This window comes from Monodelphis domestica, chromosome 5 (assembly GCF_027887165.1).
Source record: "Monodelphis domestica isolate mMonDom1 chromosome 5, mMonDom1.pri, whole genome shotgun sequence".
NCBI classification, from domain to species: Eukaryota; Metazoa; Chordata; class Mammalia; order Didelphimorphia; family Didelphidae; genus Monodelphis; species Monodelphis domestica.
Window position 1 is genome coordinate 222,143,994 of NC_077231.1, and position 18,589 is coordinate 222,162,582.

The following is an 18,589-nucleotide window of genomic DNA, read 5'->3' on the forward strand; positions in this document are numbered from 1 at the left end:
ACACAGCCAGGAAGTGTTTGAGGTCAAGTTTTAATCCAGGATCTCCTATCTCTAGGCCTGGCTCTTAATCCACTGAGCCACTGAACTGTTCCCCCTCCCCCCATAGTGAGGGTGTGTTTTTGGAATCTCAAATTGGGTAGGTCCAAATGGCATAGAATTGCAGGGAGATTAATTTCTCTCCTGAATCTCAGGTGAGAAAAATAAAAGGACTAGTGCACTCAAAAGATATTCTTTGAAATATGCCATGCTTGTAATCAACTTCCTGTTTGGAAAAGTCTCTTCCTTCTCATTCTCCCTGCCCCCTCCCACCAGGTCCCCTGCCACGTGGAGGTTAATTGTAGCTTAAGGAAAAATCACCTCTGTTTTTGCCAGCTGGTTTTTGATTCCAAAAAACACAAGGGGCAGTCACCAGCAGCCTGGGTCCTGGGGCTGGCCTGGGGTGATCTGGCTCAGAGGCTGGAGATCAGCTGGGGCTGGGCTGGGAGTGGGCTGGGGCTGGGCCAGGGTGGGAGGGATGGGTTGGGATCAGGAGAGTGATCTGGGTCAAGCAGGTCTGGAGTGGATGAATGGAGGAAGGAACAGATAGCAGGTGGCAGGAACAGGCAGCAGGAGCGAGTACATCAAGAGACTTTGCTGAAAAGCCTTGGAGAAACATGGCTTAGAAAACATTATCTAGGCTATCTTAAAAAGAATTGAGAAATTCTTATTCAAATCTTGTGGTTGTCATAACTATAAAAATTAAATTTTAGGCTCTAGTAATAAAGGTATATTTTGAGGCTTTTTAAAAAGATTATTAGAAATCAAGGATACAAGAAGATACAAAGTAATAACTCACGTTCCCATGGCTGATTAGCCAATTCAGAACCCCTGCACTTAACTTACTTACTACATCATTGCAAAATGGAAGAGCCAAGTAGGTGTTGCTGCCAGTTAAAATACTCATTGTGATCTCACCCAGATGGAGACTCAAGTGAGATTATAGGGAATTCTGGGTAGTCCCAAGGACTTCTGGGGATTGAAATCTAGGGTTCAAATCTCCAATTTACACAACCTAGACATCATCATTAACTCATTCTCTTACCCTTCCCAATTTCCTATTGGTTACAAAGTCTTATTGATTTTAATTTTGCAATATTTCTAGTGTATTCACTTTGCATTTTTACCTCTGATACTGCAACAACCCTGATGAGGGCCTTTATTATCTCTTGCCTAGAAAACTTAGAAAAACCTGTTGACTGGTTGCCCAGCTGGCAGCTGTTTCCACCTCTAGTCTTTCCTTCACTGATTTGTCAAAATTATATTCCTTTAGTATAAGTCTGATCATGTCACATTCCCTTATTCAGTCAACTCCAATATTTTCTGTTATTCCCAAGGTCAAATATAAAATCTTTGTAATCTTTGTGTAACTTTTAAAGACCTTTATAGCCTGGCCCCCTGCTACCTTTCTTTTTATACATTCTTACACCTGCCCTTCAGGGACACTTTATATCTCTTGTTTGTGCATTGTTGTTTTAATGTTGTCTCCTGTCCTAGACTTTTATTTTTTATCTTTTTGCCTTTCTCTGCTTTATTTGAATAACTGTCACTTAATACAATGTTTGGCACATAGTAGGTAATTAACAAATACTTGTTGACTTGACATTCATTCTCTTATTTATGCACCTGATACACATTGTGTAGGTTAGGTGATGACATTCAAAACAGTCCTGGGAAATCCCCAGGCACTTTTACTTACCCTTGATAATTACCTTCCCCCCCTTTCTTCTCTAACTGAGCTTATGATTACTTTTCCCACACTTCTCTTGGTCACATGAGATATCCCTCTACTTATAATTATGTAGTTTACTAGGGGCATAAATTTGAAATTATTAGATTCTTCTGTACTCTATGAGATAATCAAATATAGTAGTGGGAGATTCAAAGGGAAATGATTCTTTTAGTTTCAACTGAATTTGCACAAAAGCCTAAGGTAGGAAAAAATTGTCTTGGGGATGGAGGTGGAGGGAGGGAGAAATATTTTTAATTGTAGTTGTAGTTGTATGATTCTTCTAAATAAGATGCATTTTTTAATTTGAATGGAAGAAATGCCTTTATTTCTATCTCTATCATTCTATTATTTTGCCATTGAGGTTTCTCATTTTAATCTATCCTATATATATAAATATGTATCTTGCTTAATCATAATAATTTTAGTGCATACTTTATTTACACAAGCTGAATTGTAGTACTAATATTTTTAAGACACGGTGTTTCCCTTCTATTTATGTTTTTTCTTCTTGGTTTGTCTTGCCCCACCCTTGATATAAATATAAAACAGTGAGAAACCATACATGAATTGAATTGCTGTTGGTAAAATCACTTCAGTTGCCTTAATAGACAAAACTCTGGGTTTCTCTGTGCCCTCCCTAGAGATTCAGATAAGACACTGTAGTTATTGTAGGGATGATTAATTTGTGCCTGCTCCATCATCTAGTCCCCTCTGCTGGGGCATGAAAAACAATGCAGAAGGTGTTGCAATTAGAAAAACATAAGGCTTTCCTATCAGTTTCTGATGTATAACCCATGTGGTCTGTGACACTGGTGCCAAAGTCCAATTAGTAGTCCCAAGGGCCTAAGGTCAGTATGAATCATCTGTATGTGAGAGTGTCTAATATTAGCTCATATTCTATAGCTTTTAAATCCTTTCTTCAAAACAAGCTTTCAATTTAAATATTGCAAGTACTATGGGTTCCATTTTAAAGATGGGACAACTGAGACAGAGTTAAATTAACTTGCCCAAATCATACAGTTAAGTAGCAGTTATCAGGTCTCTGAAAAATATGACTAGGAAATTGCATGATTCTTTTAACTCTGAGTCTTATGCTGTTTTACCTTGCCCTTCTGAAACACTAAGAGATTGTATTGGCATTATGTATGCCAACTCATGAGAAATGAAGCAATCATTCTGAAAAACATATCATGTATAGAAAGAAAGAACTAATGGGTTTGATCCTTTCCCTTAATTCTAAGAGAAAAGGAAAAAAAAGTGATGGTCTCTGTCACCTCAAATATTCTTCAGTGCAGGCAGCCATTAGGCAGAAAGCACCCTGGCCCTCTGCCTAAAATAAGCTCAAGCTTCACGGCATCTGGGAATTGTGCAACACCCAACCTAGCATTAATATGCATATATGATGTTTTTCTTTCCTAGCTCTGAGAAGATACAAGTGGTCAAATGCCATAGTCAAGGCTTCCTTTCTTTTCCTAATTTCCCTCTTCTCATCTTAGATTACATTCCATTCCAGCACTATATTTTCAAGGAAACACATGTATGCTGCAGCTAATCAGCTCCCTTCTCCACATGCATACACAGGGCTAACCAATGTCGCTATTTTAATACTTATATTCCTGCCTGCTATAAAGATACTAACCCTTGGGTTTTACTTCTTACTTGAGCAGAGCCTAGTGAAGCTCCCTTTTTGAGAAACAATTCTATTCCAGAGGCGGCATAAACATTCATCCCCACTTTACATTCCCCTTCTGGTATACACAGTCTTAAAATTCTATCTGACATTCCTGAAGAATTAGAAATTCCTGAAGAATTAGAATAATTAGAAAAGTGAAGCATTTAAAGTTAGAAAATCTTGGATTTAAACCCTCTCAACTTACTTATTTGGACTGTAGGCAAGTCATTTTGCCTATATTAGTATGAGTTTTCTTTTGTGTAAAATAAGCATAACAATATCTGTAGTACTTATTTCATGAGGGTGCTGTGAGTCCCAAGTGAGAAAATTTATGTAAAGCACTGTAAAACATAAATACAATATTAATGTAGTAATTAAATCAAGCAAATTTGTTTTGGGTTTGTCTTCAAAAGATGTCTATTATTTCATATTTCTCCAACATTGTAATATCAAATATGATTTTCAGTGTATCAGAAAAATTCATATTGCTTCAAATCTCAGAGTAGAAAGGGCCTTTAGAAAGAATCATTTAATCTCGTCTTATGTTTCAGATAAAAAAGAAAACAAACCTAAAGAATTTTAAACATGAAGTGACATGCCCATTCTCACACAGTAAGTTAGTGGAAAACTCTGATTTGGATTCAGATCATCTGACTATGAATCAGAGGGTCCTTTCTCTGTTCATAATCACAAGCAGATTATTTTAAAACCTATATAAATGGGGCATTATAAAATCTTTGAGGCTTAGGGCATGGGAAAATTTGAAGGCTTTTTTATTCCAATAAAACTAGAAGTTATATAATATTATTACTGATTAAATACTCAGAGAATAAATGTTATTAGGCACCGAGTAATTTCAAAAGCTTGACCCAGCTGAGTCACTTCAACTTCCAGAGTTTTAAAAGAGGGATAATAATAATTGTCAAACCTACCTCAGAGTGCTGTTGTGAGGTTCAAATGAAGCAATGTTTATGAATTATAAAATTACTTGTAAATGTCAGTCAGTTGTCATTAATATTTTAAGGTCCAGATATGTGATTTCATCTACTTAGAGAACTACCTCTGTGAAAACTCCCTTCTGATGCAGATTGCCAACTCATTTGTCATTTATAATTTAATTGGCTAAACAGAGTTCAGTTATTTGCCGATGATTATTAGGCAATTTTCTATCAGAAGCAAACTTGAATTCAGATTCGATAGCTGGCCATCTATTGACCAATCTAAGGGTTCTTAACTTTGGGTCAATGATGTTATCTTCTCCAAATGTTTTAATAATTGGAGTTTAACATACTTAGCTTCCTTTTTAAACATGCATTTATTTTTTTAATTTAAATTTAAATGAAAAGGGAGCAATATATTTTACAAAAATCTCTGCACTAAGCCATGTTACCTATTATCATTATCACTACTATCATCATCATAATATCCTTCTTTGCAAAATCATAGTTTCACAAATTTTCTAGATTAGGAAATAAGTAGAATACTATAAATGAAATCCTGGACAAATATGAACTTGGGCCAGTCACTAAACCACTCTGGACCTCAGTTTCCTCATTTGAAAAATGAATAGGTTGAACTAGTTTAACTGAGTTATCTTCCAAATATAGATATAAAATACTATTATCATTTCCCCCTGTTACTTCTGGTTTCTTAGAAATGAAAAGTAAAATGATGAATGTAAATGCAATTAATAATAAATTTAAATAATCTATGAATCATGGTGAGGCAAAAGTGTTTTGGAGTTAGGAGACTGTTTTAGTCCCACATTTTACTTAATGGAAATATCTTTTCTCCCTTCCCCTTTCCCTTTGTGCCCTGCTTCCTACCATTGTAAGATGTGCTACCAGTGATACCATCCCTAATACATTGGTCTTTTTCACACTTGGTTTAAAATCATTTTATTAAACACAGGTGTCTGAATGTCTCTAACAAAGATCTATAATATGATCATCTTTCAAAATGGGTCCCTTTTATTCTTTGAGAGAGAAAGATAGAGAGATGAAAATGGTGAATTCTATCTTTAGACAAAAATTAAATAATATGGAACAATCCTCTTTGTTAAGGGATATATGTTTATTAGAAATGAATAAGCTATATAAAAAGGTGAATTTTAGATTAAACAAGAAGTCTAATATAAGTAATTATTGCATCAAGCACATGGATATGTTATATATTTTTTTGCTTGTTTCGCAGTGTTAATTTTTTTTTCTAGATGTGCATAACCATCCTTATCCATAGCAACCCTTATTGATTTGCTTAACTGTTAATTCATTTGACAGTGGGGTCTACTAAAGACACTCAGAATATTTTTTTCTTATTTATTTAAGCATCTTGAAGAAAATGACCATTCACAACAAAGTTATTATTTATCACTAGTACCCAAAACTTGATCTCTGGTCCTGTGAAGTTCTTTTTCCCTTAGGAGAATGCCTCTTCTGTTTATGAAAAGTATCTAAACTCTGACCCATTGTGGTCTCAGCCCTGCTGGTTATTCAATGTTGGGATGGAGGCATCATTTGGTCTATTAAGTAGGCAAGTCACATGCTCACTTATATGAGAAGTGGTATGGACTAAACACTTACCTGTATAAAGTAAGGGAAGTGGAGAGGAATTGAGCTACATGGGCTCACCTCTTTGACTAATGGGAATGTATCAAAATTATCTATCTCATTATGAAAGTCTTATTATAAAAAAAGATGACCCACCCAGAAATTCAGGTTAGTCTCCATCAATCAACCCACCAATATGCTACTACTTGACATATCTGAATAATCTTTAAATTTTCTTTATGCTGAATTTTGCCTCACTAATTATGGTAAAAAACCCAGAGAAATATTTTTTCTTTCAACACTGCTTAAAGATAAAAAATAAATTGAAAAGTCTTATGTGTAGAATTTTTCTTTTACTAAACAGGGATAAATTAGAAACCTTTATGAATCTAACAATGAAGACATTTTTTTTCTGCATGACTATTGCTGTGCTTCCATGTATTTAATGTCACTCTAACTTTGGAGGTAGAACAACATGTTCAATTTCACAAGTTGCTGATGGTCTAGCAAGCAATGCAAAGTAAGTTGACCTTAGTGCCTGACTGGCCTTCATTATTATGCTGGAACTAAAGTAATACAGTTCTATTTAATTATTAGGCCTAGTGGAAAGATGAGCTGTGGGTAGGGAGTGGGCTGTGTTCTGGAGAATATCCTATCTTCTATTATGTAAAATGCTAATTCTTTACATTAATTAGAACTGTTTTGATATCAGTGTCCAATCCACAGGATCATGAAGCAAAGGTTGCTTTGTTACAGGTGTGTGACATTATTCATTTACAGCCCTAACCAAGTAGGGTCAAAACAGGAGACATCAGGCCCTGAATTTTGTAAGCATGAGACAAAATCACATAATACAGGATTTTTCTGATACAAGGTAGTTAAATCCTCAATTGAACTAGCCCTATTTTTATATACCCAAATGAGGAAAAAGAGAGGGTAAAACTAACTGAGGCCACTAGATTTATTTAATATTTTTAATTTTTTCCCCTTAGTTACATGATTCTTGCTGTCTTCCTTCCCTCATCCTTCCCCGCCTCCTAGAGTTGACAAGTAATTCCACTGAATTATACATGTATTATCACTCAAAACCCATTTCCATATTATTCATTTTTATAATAGAATCATCTTTTAAAACCCAAACCCCAAATCATATACCCATTTAAATAAGTAATAAATCATATATTTTCTTCTGTATTTCTACTCTAACAGTTCTTGTTCTCAATGCAGATGGAGCATTCTTTCTCAGAAGTTTCTCAGAATTGTCCTTGAGCATTACATTGCTATTAGTAGTAAATTCTATTGCATTTGATTGCACTACAATGTTTCTGTTACTGTGAATAATGTTCTCCTGATTCTTCTTATTTCACTCTGCATCAGTTCATGTGCCACTAATTATTTTTAAAGAATGCATTAAGCTGGAGTAACATTTAGTGTTGTAAAACAACTATCTGGAGAATTGTTCATAACTTTAAAAAACCTTACTTTCATCTTAGAATCAATAATGTGCATTGGTTCCAAGGCAGAACAATGCTAAGGACTAGGCAATGGGGGTTAAGTGACTTGCCCAGAGTCACACAGTTAGGAAGTGTCTGAGGCCAGATTTGTATACTGGATCTCCTGTATCTAGGCCTGGCTTTCTATCCACTGAGCTACCCAGATGCCCCCATTATAATTTTTGCTGTCCTCTGTTGTAAGAAACTTAATTCATTCATATCACTTGAGCTACCCATTACTGAGATTATTAAGGAAAGGAATATTCTTTCCTCCAGCTCTTTTTTGTCTGTTTTTCTCTTGACAAGCTTGTGTTAAACAAATATTTTTGTGTCTTTTCCTTGTAAGAAATTACAAAGCTACAAAGGCATCACCATAATTGATTAATCTGCAAAGTTGTACTTTTCATATTTTTTAGCTTATGTTGGATTCCTTTTCACTCTCACAAATAATGTCATGCCTACTCCAGAATGCATTTTTCTGTTTTTGCATTAATTACTGATTCTATTCAGTGAAAATGCAAATCAGAAAATATTATTTTATGGGATTTAAAAATCTCTTGTAATTCACTTAATGGATTAATTTTAAGCAGTAAGATCACATGCCATGAAGATGCAGTTTTGCTCTTTATGCATTTCTGAAGCCATTTCCTATATTGTAACCAAACCTGAAGTTCTTATTGGGATAGAACATCCTTTCAAATCAGTGTTTTAAATGCCTAAATAAAGGATATAATATTAGAGTATTACTAATAGACTATCACTAAGCATATGTTAAATTTAAGATGTCATTAATCCTAAACACAAGCAAATCACATTATTCCATAATAAAAACATATTTCAATACTTAACTGAATCTCTATAAAAAACATTAGGCTCTTTTCAAAATTGAACGCTAACAAACTGTAAAACATTAAAAAGTATAGTTCTTTCTACTTATACCAGTCAAGCATCTTTATACATTTAGAGTAGCAAAAACTCTTTGCTGGGTCAGTAAAATGAGTGGATGGTTTTGTTTTGTATAAAGAATTATGTATCAAAAATCCTGTATGGATACTAAAATTGCATGAGAGAAAATTCTATAGAGGGTGTGCTACTGGCTGTCAGGTGTGATTTTGGGGAGTGGTAATATTTGATTTATGATTGAATTTAATTAATTGTTCATGGAAAAACTAGGTCTTCCTGGATTCCATAGAGATTGCTGTAAGTCAAATCCTGCACCTAGATTTCTTTCTGGGGAATAAACGTGTGTGCGTGTTTAGTGTATTTATTTATGCCAGGTTTCTATTTGTGTCTATTTGTGAGCACATTTGCTTCAGTGCAGTTTTCTGGGCATCGGTGTGTGCTTGATATGTTTGTATGTATGTGTATGAGTATGAATTAATTACATATTGAAAACATCTGCATTAGCGGCTTCTGCAGTCCTGGCTCCTCTAGTTGGGATGTTCAGCTCTGTGTTAGGACCACTCGGAAGACCTGCCTGCCTGTCGGACGCCTGATTGTGGCTCCCGGGAGGTTGGAGCTCTGGGAGCCTGTACCATCTCTATTCGAAGGGGAGGAAAGAAGAAAAACAGAAATCATCTCGGGGTAGGGGTGGGGGTGGCGGTGGGTCTCCTTTTTCGAAGTCAGGTGGGGGCATTCAACATAGGGGGCGTGCAAGGAAAAAAAATACCACCTAGCAATTCTCCTAACTTCAGCACCACGGACAGCTCAGATTTCCAGGGGCTGGAAAGGCCAGCTTCCTTCTCCTTCCCTCTGCCCAACCAAAGCCTAAGGACTCAGGCCCTTCGGCTTCTTTCTCCTCTGATTTTTGCTTCAAAGCAATGCAAAGGGAGGGGAGAAGGGTCCTGTCAACCGGAGGGGTACAGTAAGGAGGAGGAAGAGGAGGAGGAGTCGGGGAGGAGATAAGAGAAGGAGAGAGAAGGGAGGGTTTTCCCACCCCACCCCCCCCTCCTCCCCTAGCTTGGGTTTGCTGGCGCCTAAGCTTGCTGCTGCTTTACTGCTGCTGCTGACGGCGGCAGTGTTTCCTCCTCCTCCTCCTCTAGCTGCTGCCGCTGCTCCCACTGCTGGGGGAGAATGAGGAATCCTGGGGAAGGGGAGAGCTGAAGCGGGAGTGTCTGTCTGCCTGTGGGAGAGAGCGTGTGTGTTTAGCTGTGTGTACGTGTCTAGAACACTACATATATCACATATATATGAATACATCTATATCTCTGAGCTGAGGGGTTATTTGAAACCTTTCTTGGTCGCGCTGTTCAGTGGAGAGAGAAGCGCTCTCCTGCAGAGGTAGAAGCAGCAGAGGCAGCGGCACCAATAGTCCTCTCCCTCTCTCCTGTCCCCCCCCCCCTTTTGCATCCTCTTTTTCTTCTCCCCACTTCCCTCAGTGTTTTTTGGAAGAGGAAGTAGGGTGTTTATTGGGTTCTCTCCTCCCCTTCTTCTTTTGGCAAATCCCTTCCTTATGACATTACACCGGCTTGTTGCGAAAGAGGCAAATACCCATTACTGAGGGAGAGAGGACTCACTCTACTGCTCCTAGCCTGAGAGGACTAGAGATTGGAGGAGAAGCAGGGAAACGAAGAGGAAGGGGCTTGGATTCTTCCTTTATCTGGGCGCAACGCACCTTCCTACAAGAACAAGACAGACAGAAGAGAAGTGGAGGGACCTTTTTCACCGCTATTCTGCAGTGAGCATTGGTAGTAGAGGGAACCAGGAGGGAAAGGATGGTCATGGTCTCGCGAACCGGCTGCGGGGCAGCTTTTTTCCTTTGGATTTTGAGCAGCATCAGCTGCAGAGCCTGGACAGCTTCTTCTACTTCTCGTAAGTAGCCCTATTGCTTCTTTCCTGGTGGTTTTTTTAACCTGAAAGGTTTCTGTGTCGCAATGATGTTATTCCACCCTGTGTATCAACTCCAGAGTGCGTCTACCGTTCTTTTTCCTTGATTTGTGTATATGTCTCTGCTGTCACGCACTTGCAGTCACTGCAGCAGAGAAACTCCAAAATCCAGCGCTCCAGTTTTGGAGGGGGAAGTGGTTTTGACTGTGGTGATGTTGCTGGAAAGTTGGTCCTGGCATTTGAGAGATAATTCACTGCACCTGCTTGGTTCTAGTGGTGCTAGTTTGGAAGGCAGCTGCTTGGAAGTTCTTCCTCCTCTTCCTTGCTTTTTTATACATTTGAAATTGACTTCGACAGCCCATGTAAAGAAAAGTGAAATCCAAAGCAAGTTGTCATTTAGGCGTTTACGTTTTTATTAAGGAATTACTCTGATGTGGGTAGAACACAAGTTTGCAGCGTCCAGTTTAGATTACTTCAGGACATCTTTTTTACTTCGGGCTTCTTTTGAATAAAAGGTGATGCCCCTTTGGGATTTCCCTGTTAATTCTGAAGATAGGGAAACTAGACTAGTTAGAATTACTGTAACTTATTTGCACAGCTTGAAGATAATGTATCACAGGCATGCAACGCAGAGTTAGGATATAAGCTTTTGTTTTTTGAGATCTATATTGTTATATTGCATGAGTTTCTTAGAAAGGCTTTTTGGTAAATGTCACTGCTGTGCGTATGCCTTGGTTTTAGTCAGCCAACATAGACTGCTCATCTTTTTCATTACATTGGAATAAAATGGAACACACCAACTCAAGTTCTGCATTGCCTTGCTGGGGCATACTGCACTTCATGAGAAGAGTCATAGGTTCTCCTTTTGTTTCAGGAAGAGTTCAATGCTCCAGTCATTTTGTTGTATGGGTCAAATTTTTAGCTTAAACAGGACCTTAGGGATATTCATGAGAAGCAAATTATTTAAATATCTAAATGTATGAGTAGACTTATAGAATTTGATTATAGAGATCTGGCATCTGAAAAAAATCATTTGGATAAAAAGTTGATTTGGTTTCCTCTATTTATCATCTGTGTTAATACCAACTGTGGTTATTGCTGTAAAGTTTGTAGTGTGAAATAATGAAACATCACAATGATATCTTGTAGGATTTATGCATGTCTATACACTGATTACCAAATTTAAATTTTCTTGATTGAAAATGACCATCCAAAGAAGTTTAGGATATTAGGAGTAACTAAACATCTTTAAAGTATGTTTTAATATGTTTTGAATTAATCCATCTTTTTGATTGACACATATTATAATAGCTTTAAAAAAAAAACAATAGTCGCAGTTTTCCTACTTGGTTCTGGACCAGGGATAATATCTACTATCTTAAGATAATCACCAAGTTACCAATTTAATTACATAAGTTGAGAAGCAGTTTTTCAAAGTTTTCATGAAAAGTCAAACTTAAAAATTTAATATGGCATTTCTTTACTTTATAACATATTGGTAGACTTTTCCAGCAATTGTGAACATTTGTTATTCTCAGGATGTTTCTGTGTAGAAATATAATTAGAGTTCTAAACTAATACAATGTATGAGGTAGAAATGTTTATATTGTTTTATATATTCTGGCATTCAGCCAGAATAATACTAATTGTAATTGTACATTGTGAGATTTTTCCAAACATAAGTTAATTATGTTTTGGAACAGACCTATTTTCTATGTAGTGCCAAAGTTACTCAGTTTTCTCAGGCTTTTGGATATAGTTTTCTATATCAGCTGTTACGAGTAAATGGGAAACTCCTTTCCTAAGTCAAGAATGGAAAGAGAATTAACTGGTATCTCTGATAGCTATATTGTTTGAGTTCACAGAATTATAAGATGAGAATGTTATTATGAGAAAAATACATGCTTTATCTTCTCATTTAGTCAAAATATGTTATTCACGTTTGAAAGTATTACTTATTTTGGAGTTGTACAAAAAAAAATCCCATGTGCCTATATACTATCTCTACTTCTTTTACTTTTATTTACCAAAATCCACATACAATATCTCAAAAAAATGGAACTTTTTTCAATTAGACTAAAGGTATCACTTCTAAAAAACATTTTTTTTTCAGAAATGAATATGAGAAATAGGATATTTCCCTGAAGATACTATGCTTTAGAGCTAATACTTCACACTGTTTTATCTTTACTTTTACATCAATAAAATTCTGTTTAAAATTATGTAGCATTGTTAGAGTATGCACAATGTGTTTTTGAGAGTTAGCACATTGAATGTAGAATAAAATGTTGTTAACTACTTGAATCAAGGATAATGAACAACTCAACCAGGAGAGGTCATCAGAAGACAAAAAGTAACATGGTAAAATCTAAGTTTAATATTTTTATTCTGTATCTACTTTCCAATTATGATAGTTACACTAACACAGTATTCCAGCCTCAATAACTTTGGAATATAATACATAAAATATTAAGTATAATTTTGATAAAATATGAAACTATTTAAAAGTTTTCCTAGTTTATGACTTGATATTCCTCCCAGTTTTATATAAACATATTGAGTAAAGTAATTCCTTACTCTCAATGTTGCATTTTCCTTAATTCATAAAATTTTGAATATACTTAAATCCAACTCTATTATTAGATGTTTTATTTTGCATTTTAATGGTTAATTAAAAAAGCCGACATTGGGCCTTGTATTCAATTATTTTTCCTTATGTCCATCAATGGTATATGTGAACATAAGTAGTCTTTGAATTTTATAAACTTTAGTGAAGTATATTTGGCATTATGACAAAGACTGCATATATGAAGTCCAAATTGAACTTGCATTCTTATCTAATCAGTTTCATTGATTCTCAAAGTGGGCTTCTTTATCTAGTTTTACTGACTATACTGATCAAATTATTCTGTTATTGTCCACTTGCTCAGATTACTTTGTATTAAGAAGAGACCTTAGTATAGAATTTAAGGGATGGCATATGGCACTTGTGAACATTTATGCATTAAAATTTGTACAAAGACTCTCTCTTTTGTATTAGATTCACATTATTATTCATCTGTATGTATGTGTGTGTGAAAGAATGAGAGAATGAAAGAGACAGAGACAGAGAATTTAATATGCATGGGAATTAGAGAAAAAAATTTAAGTAGTTGCATTTTCTAACAACTTTCAAGTAATTCAAGGACTAACTTCACTTTTGTATCTGGTTCATTTCCTTTCTTTTCTAAATATCTCTCATACTAAAATAGTGTCTCTCAAAAGTGTGAATTAAAGTACATGATGTAAAAAGCTAATATGAAAATAAATGTTATGAATTTATCTTGCTCTTGGGCTCAATAATGGATCTTCCTTGTTGAAAGAGAACATTTAAACACAATGCAATGTTTTATTCTGGTTGAATTAATTGGTTGATAATAGGCAGTACTTTATTTACTCATTCCAGACTGATGACCATTCAGAAAAATTATTATTTACTTTTTAGTAAGAAATGTGAAATACTGGTTTCATTATAGCCACTGCCACCTAGGAGAAAAGAATCTTTCCCTAGACAGAGAATTTGGTTGTTTCCCCCCAAAAAAACTATGGATAGTTCAGTACTTGGGGAAAATAAAAACATTTAAAATTTTTTGATTTTGAATTTAAATATTTTTTAAAATGTTACATACCATTTAATTTGTTTTATGATGTCAAAACTGTTTAAGACTTCAAGCCATGTCTTCTATGAGAGTTCTCTCCTTTGACTGCCAGGCAAGTTTTCAGTTCCACACTTTTATTTCTTGACCTTGTACATTTCTTTCAATGAAGTCTGTATATATGTATGTGTGTGTGTGTTCTATTGAAGAAGTCTTACATAGTTCCTATAAGCTGAATTTATAAGCATTTTTATCTTATAAAATTTAAAGGTTAAGAGCCCTCAAGTCCCCTAGGGGGCAGGCATATCAACCAATATTCAAAAGACTTGCTTGATTACTTCCTCTTCCTACCTCTGAGGTAGGTTTATACAGATGTTGCAGTATCAGAACCATAACATAGAGCTATCTCTCAGTTTCCTCATTCCAATGAAATCCTGTTCTACTTTTAAATATTAATCACAATGGTTTGCTATCTTCTGCAGTAAACATTTCACTCATGGGTTTATCAGACTCAATTGAATAAATACAAAATGCTATATAATTTCACTTTTTTTTTCTTTTAGTGCTGACTCATTCTATTCTGAGTTTTATGTTATTGCTTCTCACTAGTTGAAATCTCTAACAACAGAAAACACGTGTTGATACAATTTAACCTTCATAACTACACTGTTTAATGAAATAAATTGAATACCATACTGATTCTTCTAGGCCATCTGTACTTTCAATTGGATGTTGGTATTTCCAGAGAAATGGAAATTTTAAGAGCAAATGGTTGTCAAAAAAATAAGACGAAAGATTCAGATTACTTAGCATTTGCCCAAGGGAGAGGTTGGAGAAGAATATACCCATATGATAGCTAGTGAATATAAGAAAAGGAAAATGAATCATTCTATAACTTTTAGTTCTTCAATATTAAACTGATGATGAGACTTTCATAAGACTTTCATATAACAGTAGTATGGTTATGTTAAATATTCTAATTTGCAAAATAATATTTTAATTAGAAAAATACAATAATAATTACATTTTAATTTCAATCTATTTCTTATGGCATCTCTAGAAGAATCCACATGTTATGACTGTGGCTGCTATCATCAGAGATCTTTTATATTTAATTAAATGGAACTTGACTAAGCATATCTGCAGATGCTCTCAGTGACAACTATTTTCCTGAATGCCTAGCATGTTTTGTTTTTGAACTCAGATATTGGGCTGAAATATTGCTATTTCCATGTTTTAATATATCCCTTGTTATTTGTATAATATAATGATGTAAAATACTATGGGCAATAGCTACTAAATAAATGATCTGTGATCTTAACAGAATGTGTAACTCCTTGTATGGGAACTATACCATCACAGGTTAAAATCTATATAGTAGAACCCATCTCTGACTTAATAGATTAAACTTTTGTCAAGTATTTGAGACACATAGAAATCATGTGACTTTATTAGGATCATGTCCAAGGAACCCTAGCTCTTTTTGACTCTGAATTCAGTACTCTATATGTGATACTGTGTTGGCTTTATGTGTATGAACATTTTCATGGAGGTGCTAGATCACTAGGTCACTTTTTTCTTGCTTAGACCTTTATAATAGAATTCTGCTCCCCACTCAATGGTTCATACTATTATAAAACATAACAATTTAAGGCAAATATTCCAGATAAGGAATAAAGACATTCTCAATTAGTGATTACACATTCCCAAGTGTAGTCAGTGACTTCCATTCAGTAGTAAATAGACTTCACAGATTAAGGAGGCTTCAGGTTGTTACATGATAGCTTTTTGTTCCTTCTCTATAATCCTGAAGGTTTAAGAGTTTTAGTTTATTGACTTTAAAAAAGTCTTCTATTTGCACATTGAAAACAAGTTAGGTTATTTTCTTAACAGTTTAAATTATGATGTTGCCTGCCTTTCATACCATCATAACTTTTGAAAAAGAATTTAAGACAATACTTTCTCCTCTTTTCTTTACACAATTTATTATTACAACTCAAAAACACTGATTTTTTTTTGTTTTATTTTATAGCTCTCTAGACTTTAAAACTTCCCCTGATAGTAGGAAATCTGGAAATAGAGATGTATATGGTTGGCTATGAATTTACTTGCTCAAAGTATCATATTTTTGTATGGTATGAGAGAGTTGAAGAAATATAGCAAAGCTCCAGAGGGTCATATTCTACATTTTCCTTGTAAGTTAAGTTGGTTTGAAATATTCTCATATATATGAACAGTGATATTACTACCTTTAATGTTTCCACATTTAGAAAGGTGACAAAATTAGATTTTGAGATCTGCTAGGGCTATGCTTATATTTATAATGGGAAAGAATCAAAAAATACATACATGAATTTTCTTTGGCTTTCAAAGGTAATTCATTTTACTTCTTCCTTTGTGTTACAATTGTGACCCAGGATTTTGAATAATAAAAAAGACATTGTTACTAGTAGGGCCACCTATTATAAGGTTTATGAAATTTATACTGTATTGTTTATGTGTAAATGCCATGTTGCATAAAATTTAATTAAATTCATCAAATTTTTGACAATATCTCTTTGAGCACTAGATGAGGCATTGGAATTCTGCATAAAAGGGGACATTTTATTAGATCAGAATGTCCTCATGACTTCTATTCTGACTTCAGACATATGTTGTTTTGTCATTCTCCTTGCAAGGAATGACTGAGAAACATATAAATTTACAAATTGCATTGACCAAGATTATTAAACTTACAACAAGAATTACATTAAGGTGATTATTCCCAAATATTATGTAATCCTGAAATTCTCTCAAAATATCAATCTGCTCTTTTCATCATTTAATTTCATGTAAGAAATTAGTAAACAGTTTGGCATAATCTTAACTATTAAGAAATGCATTGAAATTGAACACAGAGTTTTTATTTTTGGTTTCAATAATTGATAATTCTACAAAGCCTTCTAGTCATTGAAATCAAGCTACCATTGACTTTGTTAAATACATGTTGGTCAAGTTTTTGATAAGTGCACTGCAGTCAAGGCTTATTCATTGCTACTGTTTACAAGTTCTATTTTAGTTTATTTTGTGTTGGGAGTGGGGCTTTAATAAAATATAATATGTGTATATATCTCTGTTTTTATACACACATATACACACAGTTATATATGTATACATATTTGCATGTGTATACACATATGGATGTAGAATCAATATGTCTGTTAATTAGTTGTTTATACTAAACCCACATAATCTGGGAACAAAATAAATCAGAACTATTATTAGTTATAATAGTTTTACTTTTATTAATATGTAGGTAATGAACTGGTTTAATAGAACATTCTTTTATTATCTAAATCATATAATGGTAAGTGGAATCTGGTATTTCTTCTGTCCTTTATAGCAAAATAGTCATTATGTAACATTCATTTTAGGATCTTTTAAAGGTTTTATTTCATCCTAATTCATTAACCTAAATATATTCAAGTTGTTTACAAGGGTATTAAGTTTGTTTGAAAGGATAAAAGAACTTTGATATTTTAGTCCAAGAACTTTTAAAACTAAGGATCATAACAACATCTGTATAAAACTTTTTTTGTTAGATCTTTGTAGGCTAATTCTTATTTTATAGATAGAAATACTATGAAAATATTATAATTTCCCTAAAAGTTGGTGAACTATAGAAAAAGTCATCAATAAGATACTAAAATCTAGAATATATTTTATAACCACATTTGAAGATATTGTAGGTCATTGTCATAGCTAGAAGAGAACCTCTTGCCCAACCCTTTCATTTTAATGATGGAGATACTGTACCCTATGTTGGCCAAGATGACATAAGTTATATAAGAATTCAAGGCAATATTTGAATCTAGGTCCTCTACACAAATGTTTTCCTTTATGGTACAAAGTCCCAGATTTTTTTGTTTAAATAAGTTCTTTTTTTTTTTTTTTGCAGGTGGCTGGGGGGGAGGGTTCACCATTTTTAATGCAGTATAACCAATGTCCTTTTTTTGTAAAAGAATATACATTCTAGTTCCCAGAGTCATTCCTTGAACAGGACATCCACAAATCTATAACATTTCCCTAACCCATCTCACAGATAATCCTTTTTTTCTTTTAAAGCTTAGATGAAGTATGATATCATTTGGGAATCTTGTCCTAATCCCTCTAGTATCTATTGCCCTCTGTACCATAGATCATTTTGCATTTTTTATCTGTGTATATTCTTTCCCTTAGCAGAATTTTGTTTTTGATTTCCAGCAAAGAAGCCATTAAATAAATCCTTATTGATGATACACATTGTTATATAAATATGAGTCTCATAAGAACCTATCCTATTCCTGTAGAACACTTATGAACTTCTACTAGCATCTCTAAACCATATTTTGAACATTGATCTGTGATGGACTTTTTATGACCTGGATTCTCTTCAAATTAAATTCTAATTTCCTAGAGTATAAGATAAGGGATTTTGAATATTCATTGTAATTTGTTTCATTCCCTCTTCCTGAATGCTTTCTGCCACATATTGTTTTACATGTATGTTTTAAAGCCTGTGATAAGCACCCACTCAAATGTAGTTAACCTGGGTTTATTTTTTATTTTTGCCTTAAATGTTGTATAATAAAAAAAATTATTGTCGCTATCTAGAACCCAGAAATATG

General features: G+C 34.3%; 1 protein-coding gene across 1 annotated transcript in view; it reads left to right on the forward strand.

Annotated features, from left to right (window-relative positions):
- The first annotated feature begins 8,938 nt into the window (after positions 1 to 8,938).
- CNTNAP2 (contactin associated protein 2) overlaps positions 8,939 to 18,589 on the forward strand; it is a 2,768,972-nt gene continuing 2,759,321 nt past the window's right edge. The window contains exon 1 of the mRNA XM_007504517.3: positions 8,939 to 10,293. Within this exon, the coding sequence (XP_007504579.1) occupies positions 10,197 to 10,293 (97 nt within the window). The 5' untranslated portion in view covers positions 8,939 to 10,196. The remainder of the gene's footprint in view (positions 10,294 to 18,589) is intronic.